The following is a 10,159-nucleotide window of genomic DNA, read 5'->3' on the forward strand; positions in this document are numbered from 1 at the left end:
ACAGCCCAGAAGTCCCGGCACCCCATCCCCCGCCGCCCGCCGACGCCCTGCAGGACAGTGCAGGGCAGGGCCGGGCCGGGGTCTCCGACCCACTCCGCAGAGCCGAGATGACACCAGGAGTCTGCGGAATTCGCTGTTCGGGAAAATACTGGAAAAACCGCAGAGACCTCAGCCCTCGGGCCTGGCTATCACAGCCTTGTTTTGTAGCTTTGTGGAAGGTCTGAACATACATTCGATAAAGTGAAGCATCAATAAAGTCTTTCCTAATATACAGTAAAGCTGAAAATATGTATATATGAAAGAGAATGAAAAAAATTAATACAAAGTCTTATTATGTTCACAGTTTGACTGCTTCCACAAATAGAAGAAATTAGGTAAGCAAAAGAATTGGACAGTGTAGATTTTTCCTGAAACATTAATAACTTGAAACTATGAGAAAGGAATTTGCTTTTCTGTCCCAAACTAGAATTTCTTACTGGAAATAATTAGGCAAGACTGAACCTCGAAAACACAGGACTCTTGTCTGACAGGAGAGGCTAATTAGGAAAGTAATAGAGAACCAAACGGAAAATGAAAATCATGACCCTGTATGAATGCAGAGTGTTCCCCAGGCTGAGCCCTTCTCTTCTCTCACCAGCTCACTCAGAGTCGGTCTAGATAGAAAACAAGACTATAAGAGGCACAGAGCTGCATCTGCACAAGCCGACTCTAAATAGAGTAGGATTTTCTATCTGGAAAAAAAGATAAATGAGGGAAATCCTGGGTCCTGTACAGTTACGAACAGTGTGGGACAGAGAAAACTTAAGTGTTCACTGTGTCTTGTAACATACGTTGTGGGGAGGACAAGGGAAGTTACCAAGGAGCAGGTTTAAGAAACACTGCATATTCTGTACTCCTTAAGTGCCATTACCTGTGGTCAGCCATAGGGTGTGCAATGATGTAGGAAGCTCTGGAGACTAAACCTGGTGTCAGAAGTGGCTCAGACAGGTCACCTGACAATACCTGCAGGGGCTGATGGAACTCAGTTGATCCTGCCCTGCCAGCAGTGCTGCATGCAGTGCCGAGCCCTGAGCCCCGGCCCAGCTCAGCAGCAAGTGCCCGGGGCCAGGAACTCTTCGCACCACCAGTATAACAGCTGCCACACCAGACACTCACCACGAAATCAGGGTCTGTGTCCCAGTCGTCTCCCTGAGCCTCCACCTTCACTGACACATTGTGTCCCACAACTGCTTTCCACATCTGCACAACAAAGACATGGTGTCACCCATGGCCACAGCTGGCTCACACCCAGTCACAGCAGAACTTGGGCTGGAAGGAGTCCTTACAGGCCACCTGTCCTCATACATCTGTCCCTCATATAGGACAGGGCACGCCAAAAAAGCTGCTCCTGAGCCCCAGCATGTCTTACGGCAAAACACACAGGGAGTGTAGGTGTAAACCACCGCCTTTATGCACCCTGACTCTGCAGTTAGAACACACACCTTATTATAATGTAAATAAATGCTGGCATCCAATTACCAGATTCTGCTTTCCCAACACACATTAATTTTCTGTGCTGTGGGAGGCTGTTCCCTGTGTTAACTCCCCCTATTAGCACAGTTGCACACACCAGTATGGCGTGTGCTCCAACACTGTGACACTGTGCTGCTGGAACCGAGGTGGACTCTTCAAGCCTCTTGTCTGTTTTTCAACCTTTTAATCCCTTCCCAGTAGCCTGGAGAAGGGCCAGAGCAAGGCCGGACAGAGATGTGACAGAGCTGGTGCTGTATGGTGTTCATGTCTGTCATGTGGAAAAAATGGGAAACGGGGCTAAAAGCACTGAGGATGTAGGGTTAAACTGGCTGAGGCTGTGGTGGAACCACTCCTGCAGGCCTGGAGGAAGTGATGGGCCCAGGAAGAGGAAGTTAAAAGTAATGCGAAATCTAAAACCCCTGCGTTTCATTTTCAAGGTGACTGTGAAAAAAACATGATGAAAATGCCCCACCCACACACGACTGAGCTTTTACAAAACGAGAGAGAGATAAAAGATGAGTTGGCTGCCCCTACACCCCAGAGCAATCACTCTCATCAGAGCCCCCCATCCCTTCATATCCCACCCCTTTTACTGCCTGCAGTGTTGAGGAATCGCAAGTTCTGCTCTGTGTTGCCCAAAGCAGCTTTTTCATGGGCCAGAGAGAAAGATGGAAGAGAATGTACAGGAAAGACTGAGCTAAGCTCTGTTCTCCATCACACCAGAGTGTGATCAAATCAACAGGAAGGAAGAGACCTCCTATGTGCTGGATCCTCAATTAACAGCAGGTTTTGCCATGTGCTGCTCAGCTGCACTAACCCCTCTCTCCCACAGCTGTATAGAAGGCTCAGACAGCCCCAGGCACCTGTGAAAGCAGAATGTTTATGCTGAGTAATTAAGTAATTATCTGTTTTTGCTAAGTGATTAACTGTCCCACGTCAAAAGCTGTTTAAGTGAATAACCTTCCTGTTTAGTGCAGTGCACTGCTCATTTTCAGGCTCTCCTTTCCAGTTGAGTTTCAAGTTGTCCTTTCCAGAGAACCAGCACTGTAAGACCAGGGAGCGAAGAGAACAGAAACCAAATGAGCACAGCAGAGATGATTCTTTCTTCTGTTAAACAAAGGTCAGGTAGTCATCTAAGGGAGAAGATGAAGGGCTAAGGCAGATATACAGTGAAGACCTGGTTTTAGGCCTTCTCCAGGTGCCTCAGGACCACAGCATATCTGTGACATTCCCCACTGACAGCAATCCGATGCCAAACTGAATACAGCTAATTGCAGTTAGAAGCAGGGGAAGCAGAAAGGCTCACATGGACAACACAGCCCCATCTAACACCACCTTTCTTCTCTTTTCCCCCTCCCTAATTTATTGGCATCTCTCATGCCAAAGATTTTTCAAATTCATTGCTTACTTTTGTAAAGCATAAACCAGCAGTAATAACCAGCTAGCACAAGGCTGCTCATTATCGGGGCCATTGATTTGAGCTGATTTGAGATAAGATGGTTCAAGGTTTTAAATGCTCCTGTAAATGGTTCTTGACCACCCATTCTCCAAAGCTACCTGCCATACATTGTGGGAACCATGACAAACCACAGGCTGTAGCTGCATCACGAGCTCTGGACACTGTCTGTATGAGAAATATCAGCCAGGGTAGCATCTCAAACCATTTTTTATCCCATTTTCCCCTGGGAAAACATCCACTACAGCACAAATACAGGGCTACCACACAGCACAATCATGCTGGTAGATTTGGTAATGTGGTTCTTTAGAGCCTCAAACACAAGAACAACAATGATGACGGGACAATGGCCTGAGAAGCAAATGCCGAGCACTGTCCACTAAAACATGCCTGGTCAGGAAGGAGTTCTCTTTTCCCACCAAACACTGCACTTTTTTGTAGTCATTTCTCACTTTCCACTCCCAAAACCCACTCAAGTTTTCTTACCTTTAAAGGCTCACCAGTTCCTGCTGGCAAACTTGCTGTTTTTTGCTCGGGCACCTGCTGCCAGCGACAGCTTTGGGCCTGTGTCTCCTCCGAGTTCCTGTTTTAACTTCGGCTCTTTTCACTTCCTGCCTCCCAGCCCCCAGCTCTGCTCAAGTCATGAGTCCCAGAACTGGCCCCAGTGCTGCAGTTCCCCTGCAGGATGCGTCTGCTCTGAGACACTGACACAGTGCAGACCCAGTGGTTTCCCCGTCAGCACACTGGATCTCATCAGGTCCTAGCACACCTTGTGTTTTAAAGAAAACTCTCAAATGAGTATAAAAAATAAATTTCTGGTGGAGGCACAAATCCTGGAGCCAGGTATTGATGTCTTGAGCATGCCTTTACTTTTAATATCTCTCCCCATTACTTGGAGGATTGAGGACAACGCTAACTGTGCTCCTGAACCTTTTCCCATTCTGCCCAGGGCCCTGAAAACTCCTTTGATCAACCTTGGACTTCTTGTTGCAACATCACCAGTACCCACATGAAAGGACCAGAGTGGACACTGTCCAAAGGCTGCATTGAACTTAGTCAGTCATCTGGTGACACCCCTGTTTCAGGCTCCCGGAAGGCAGCAAGCAATCCTGAAAAGAGTCTAGCATGTGGGTGCTTTCATTCTGCTCAGGAGTGACTCACTTGTGACTGTAGCCCTCTGTCGTTCTCCTCAGCACTGGCCTTAATGAGAGCTGCATTATGAGAGGTGGGTTGATCTGCCCTTGGTGAGGGCACGTGCATCGGTTCCTTCTCTTCTACATCATCATGTGCTTTGTCTGCCATTCCCAGATCCTAACACCTGTCCTGTAATGGGAGCTGAGAGGGTCAGGACGGTTCCCCTTAGAGCTCCATGCAGTAACTTATATTCACTCCTCCCTATCCCATGATGTTGCCTTTCTCCTGGCACAAAACCAGACCCTGTCTCAGCCTCAGTGGTGGTGCAGAATTGGCGTGAGTGTCCCAGGGATGATAGAGCACAGCTTCGTTGGTTGATCTCCTTCTCAGGCTCTACTGAAGATAGATCAAAAATCAAGGCAGGACAGGTCCATTGGAGAAGAAACAAAATGTTGAAATGCTTGAGACAGGAAACATCAGCTAAAAGGCCCCATCTTTCATCAGGTCAAACCACAAAGCTGTTCAGTCAGATTACGCTTAGCAGACCAGGAGTTCCTTTTGAGGTTTTATTCCTATATTTAATCTAAGCCATAACTGTTCCATCTGCAGGTATAAAACATATAAATCTGAGGCATCAGAATTGTGCCTTTCTTCAGTTCGGGGAAGAAAAATGCATGGGCTTAAAGGAAACATACTTTGCTTATAATAGTTGTTCCTGTTAAACACAGTGGAAACATTATCTACAGCCTTACAACACCCCAACGCTGGCGTTCGTTCCAACAGTGGTGGGGGACTGTAGTAGTGACTATGAACAAGGGTATCTGGTTTTGGCTACAGAAAGTTGGAAGGGGACAGTTTAACTGTCCCAGCTGAGTTATCAGCACATTCCAGCTCACTGTTGCCAACTCCTGTATCTGTCCTAGGGTTGCACAACTCTAACACAGTGCAGCGCTCAGGCAAATGTGGAAAAGTAAACCCCAGTAGATATTGTTTTACTGGAATTGCTTCCACGATTCATGCAATAGTTTGGGTTGGAAGGGACCTTAAAATCATTAGTTCCACACACCCCTGCCATGAGACATTGCCTATTCAAGTGCTATTTCCTTATTTTGTCAATTGAAAAAGGCTGAGCAAGAGGTATGATAGGGAAAAAAGGTCAACACCTAGGCATTCACACTGTATAAAGAAACAGAGCTTCTGCCCATCACACAAGGCAGCGCACACACGAGACCTGCAGTCCCACTGTGTCCCACACAAGGTGTGGTGATACAGCAGCACTGCATCCTCCACTTTGACAGTTACTTGACAACATTACACAAATTCCATCTGAAAAATAAACTTTATTATACATACAGGAGCTCATACCCCAGGAAGCTATAGACAAACTATTTGGTCACTGAATTTTACATAGCTAGAGCAAGTTCACACTGATAATTCCTGGACAGCACAAGAGGATATATAGTGCCAGTGCTCTGGACCTGCCAGAGATCCAGCTGGTTTAGCTACCAGTGAAATCAATCCATCCTCAAACAGGCTTTCTTGCACTGGCTAGAGCAGCTTAGTTTACCAGCAATATGAAAAGAACTACCTCTTTCCCATGGGAAAAATGTGAGTGTTAATACTCTACTAAGAGGCAGATAGGATTCTCCTGGCCAGTATTCTGAATGAAATGACCACTCGGGATCTGACAGCAAACACGACTGGAACTTCCTTGGCATTCAACATTCTCCTTTTGGAAGAGGGCAGTCTCAAATTCAGGAGGTCTTTAGAAAACATATGGAAATATATCCATATTTCCATACACCCTAAAAGACCCAGTCCATTTGCATCATTTGATTTGGGTCCAAACACGGCCAAACATCAGCACCAGCTTTCTACACCAGGGATACCAGACCGTTTCAGAACTCTGGCTCTTTCCTCAGCACAGAGGAGAGAGTTTATTTCTGGAGTTTCTGCCTTTGCTTTGGGCCCACACAGCACATTATGGACCCCTTCAACACAGCCTGTGCAGGTTCAGTTTCGAGACAAATGTTTAGTAGATGAGAAAGCAGGAGCAGGGCTGCTCTCATTTCTAGAGGTAAGGCAGCACCTTCCATCATGAGAGGTGCACAAATGCTATAAATAGGAGGGGTTTTAACTTAAGAGCTAAAAAGATTCATGTTTCCTATTCCTTTTAAATAACTAAATTACTGGCATTACTTTACAGCCCCGTCAGGGCAGACATATGACTGATTTTAAATGGAATGTTCACCAGGGTCAGATATACTAATTTTGGCCCTTCTTGAACAGGAGATGCAACTGAGCAGGAAACATGATTTTAAGATTCACATTCCTTAAAGTGCCCATAACTTCCTTAGGATATGCATTTCAGACAGCTCTGAGCCACGGAGAAAATCTAAGGGGTGGAAGAGAAAGGGAAGACAATTCTTCTTCTTACATCCAGCTACAGTGTTCCCCCAACCCCACTCATGGATTCAGCCTAAGAGGGGGAAGATTCTGCAGTTTTAGAAGTGCTGACGTACTGCAGCAACTCAAGAGTATTTTTCTTACTCTGACCGCAGCACTATACTGTCTAAAATGAGTGATACTACTTCCAGGTACAGGAACAGATGCTGTCCTCAAGGCTTGCAGCACAACCCTGGATCAGAAAATGAACCACTCACGTAGAAAGACCGAGGGAATGGCAAATCTCCTGAGAGCAGTTCCCCAGTACCAGCACTGACTCTTAACAGCGTGCTGGGTGCAGCTGCTGGTTTGGGAAAGGCGGCAGCTGGGAGAAGTGCTGCCCTTCTACAAGGGCGTGCAGGCCCTTGGTACGCACAGGGCTGAGGCTCCATAAAAGGCTGTCACTCCTCTTCACAGGTGGCCTGTAAAGCACAGGAAGAGCAGAACATGGAGAGCAAGCAGATACACGGCCACTAGCAGAGGCAAGTGGGTCCGGGAGCGGAAGAGAGAGCGTAACAGGCGTCGTAGTCCAAGAGTACTCCGAGTCTGGAAGAGTAAAGAGAGAGCAGTCACTACAAGGAATGGTTGTGTCCCCAGCTGCCTTCATCCAGAGCTCTCCAGACCACGGAGGTAAGTTTGTTTAAGCTAATGAGCATAAACCTTCCCCAAATCATTTCACTGTCAGATCCTAGCACTAGGGCAATCCTCATGAAATATTGCCCTTCCCCTGCTCTCTGCAGGTTTTCCATGAACCAGCCCCATCCAATCCTGTTTCCAGCATGGCAAGAACAGAAGAATTACACAGTCCCCAACCAATTTATGTGTGTCTACAGAGGGATTTAACTGCTGTAGGTTCACAGTTTCTTGCGCCAGCTGGGGCTCACATAATTGACAGCTGCAAATGTTAAATTCTTACTCTGCTGGAATTACTATCCATGGAGTCGATCAGCAAGGACTGCTCGTGACCTGGAGTCATATCAATGCTGGCACTTAAGGAAGATGCCCACTCACTTGACTGCAACCTGCCACAACAAACATGAAATTAAATTCAGTTTCTTATTATGATGCCCCAAATCAACACTGTAATCAAGCTCAGGAAAGAAGGTATTTCTCCAAAAAGGAATCAACCCCTGCAAGCAAACCCTGGCTTCACTTGCTAAGAACTGGTTCCATTTGCACAGGTTTCAGGCCTCCTGAGCTCACATTGAGCAAAAGAACAGGGTGACCCAACTAGCAGGAGTCCTTTTTCCTTTCAAGTGAAATTTCATAGTGTGACTTGAAAGAAGCCAGAGCAGATGATACACCTGTATGTTTTAAGTTCTGTGAAATTATTTTGGAAGCCAGCTCTAGCTGCAATAGTGCTGGTTCTTTCTAACTACTTTCTAGTGACAGAGGCAGCAGTCACATCCTGGGGCTGCCATTTATTAATGAGATCAGCTGCAGGAGGCTTTTACAGACTTCAATGACAGAAGGAGCTACAGTTGTCCAAACTGTGTAGCAATTACCAGGGAACTTCATCCAGAATCCTTCCATACAGACCATTATTTTTTTGCTGAATCAACAAGTGTATCAGAAGAAAGGCATTGTTTTCATGTAAAAGACTCCACTACTCCATAACTCCAGTTATGTGAACTACGAGGAAATGCACAGTGTAAGTGCCTACAGTCAGGTCATGTGCTAAAAAACCCTTCGTAGCCAATGAGGAGAATCGAGCATTTGGAACCTGCTACTCACTGCATCCTAATCCCAACATCTAGTCCAGGTCAGCCACCTTTGCTCTGCTGACTCTCAGGGCATCTGTCCAGTGCCCCAAGATACGCAGTGTCCTGTGCAGTGCAGAGCACAGTGCTGGATACTGGGGAGGGGCAGGAGAGGGAGGACAAAAGTCCTTTTTCCTAAGTGTTTAATTGTTTCTCAACAACCAAATTAATGAAAAGTTTGTGTTAATTGGCAATACATTAAAAAAGAATGACATTCTTCAAGTCAAAACTGTTTCATGCATGACAGACAAGTGCTTACTGAGAAGACAAATCCCCTGGAAGCATGACAACTCCTCTTTGGCCTGCATCCAATTCTCAGTCTCCAAATTATATCTTCCAGTAGTTAATGTAACTAATTGAGAAAGTGGGCATCTAATTTCTAGACAGAATTTGTCAATGTCTAGTCATTTGTCTTATTCTATCTGCCTATAATTGAAGGAAATGAATTTCCTGAACTCTGGGAAACACTTATTTTACAGTAAGAGTGACTGAGCACCACACCAGTTGCCCAGGGAGGTTGTGAAGTCTTCCTCCTTGGAGATACTCAACAGCCATCTGGCCATGGTCCTGGGCAGCTGGGTCTAGGTTGAGCAGGGGGTTGGGCCAGACAGTCTTTGGAGGCCCCTCCTGACCTCAACCTTTCTGTGATTCTGTGACAGACACGGTAGTTGTCTCTATGCCCCCAGTGCCATTTGACAGAAGGGTATGATGAAGTGCAAATGAAAAACAGAGCTAGAACCACCACACTTCTATGGTGATAGCGTTTGTTTGCTCAAGCTGCCTCACCTCCTGATCTGATCCTGTGCCGCAAAAAGCGCCTCCTCTGCAGCAAGACGACGGTCCCGTTCTTCCTCCAGCTGCTCCTCCAAATACTTCATATCCTGCTTTGTGCTGCTATGTAAATGCTCTGTTTCAGACAACCTTTCCGAAAAAAACAAAGCATATGCCAAAAAAGGCCTAATTCATGGACTATTGTGTTTCTGTTTATATTGACTATTGCAGTGTTTGAAGAGACTCAAATTACCTCCCAGCTCACGCAGGAGACTTAGTTATCTTTACTATATTTAAACTATTTGGAAAACATGAGAGAAGATAAATCTCTTGAAGCTTCTGTTTCACATCAGGAGGGAGTTCCTTGGTTCTGTCATCCATGGCTCCACCTTCTGAAAATTATTTTGAAAGGGTATGAGGAGTCATGTGCTAGATCTTAGTTTCAGAAAGTTACAAGGAATCTTGTGCTACATCTCAATTCCAGACACTCTCAGGCTACAGCCTTGAGACCAGGACCATTGATATACTTCAGCAGCTCCTGAAGATGCAGACGACTAGATCCAAGATGCTGGCTGGCTGGCATTGCTGCTGCATGTTGTCACTGTGGTTTTTTAAAGCTCTAATCCAAAGAGATAACTAATGACAGCTACTAAGTGCATACGACAGTTCCTCCAAATCCACAAGATCCTAATGTGGGACTGAGTTTTCCCAACACACTGGTACAGAATAAAAGCAACATCACTAGCCTCAAGAACTCCATCAGGACCAACATCCCCATGCCTGTTTTCTCAGACTTTCTTTACCTCAGCTGTAGCTCCTGCAGTTCAGGTGTGTAACTGCCTCTCTGCGGCTCATTCTTTTCTTGGGGTGCTCCTGGAGCAGCATCCGTTGCAAACAGCTCCTGAAAGAACACAGGAATGTACTGCAGACTGCACTGAATGAAGAGGACACACAGCCACTACAATGCTGGACAGTTAGCAGAGCCACTTGAAATAAGCTTTTCCCTGCTGTGCACCAAGCCCAACCCCCTTACCATGCTCTTGTCTGCAGCCTGCAGCTCCTGGAGCTGCCTCTCCAGCAC

General features: G+C 46.2%; 2 protein-coding genes across 4 annotated transcripts in view; both read right to left on the minus strand.

Annotated features, from left to right (window-relative positions):
* Positions 1 to 3,573, minus strand: part of LOC103617103 (src substrate protein p85-like) — a 21,005-nt gene extending 17,432 nt beyond the window's left edge. For 2 of the 3 annotated variants that reach the window (XM_017736433.1, XM_017736432.1), the window contains exon 1: positions 3,455 to 3,570. The gene's annotated coding sequence lies outside the window, so the exon portion shown is untranslated. Of the gene's footprint in view, positions 1 to 3,454 lie in introns of all 3 variants that reach the window. The other variant, XM_017736434.1, reaches the window with a different exon arrangement.
* A 1,849-nt stretch (positions 3,574 to 5,422) lies between these two features.
* GOLGB1 (golgin B1) overlaps positions 5,423 to 10,159 on the minus strand; it is a 37,762-nt gene continuing 33,025 nt past the window's right edge. The window contains exons 21-25 of the mRNA XM_017736431.1: positions 10,112 to 10,159; positions 9,882 to 9,979; positions 9,094 to 9,228; positions 7,464 to 7,569; positions 5,423 to 7,093 (exon numbers count right to left, since the gene is read on the minus strand). The exon at positions 10,112 to 10,159 is cut by the window's right edge and continues 13 nt beyond it. Coding sequence (XP_017591920.1) covers positions 6,959 to 7,093; positions 7,464 to 7,569; positions 9,094 to 9,228; positions 9,882 to 9,979; positions 10,112 to 10,159 — 522 coding nt within the window. The 3' untranslated portion in view covers positions 5,423 to 6,958. The remainder of the gene's footprint in view (positions 7,094 to 7,463; positions 7,570 to 9,093; positions 9,229 to 9,881; positions 9,980 to 10,111) is intronic.

The sequence above is a fragment of the Corvus brachyrhynchos genome, unplaced genomic scaffold (assembly GCF_000691975.1).
Source record: "Corvus brachyrhynchos isolate BGI_N302 unplaced genomic scaffold, ASM69197v1 scaffold2266, whole genome shotgun sequence".
Taxonomy (NCBI): domain Eukaryota; kingdom Metazoa; phylum Chordata; class Aves; order Passeriformes; family Corvidae; genus Corvus; species Corvus brachyrhynchos.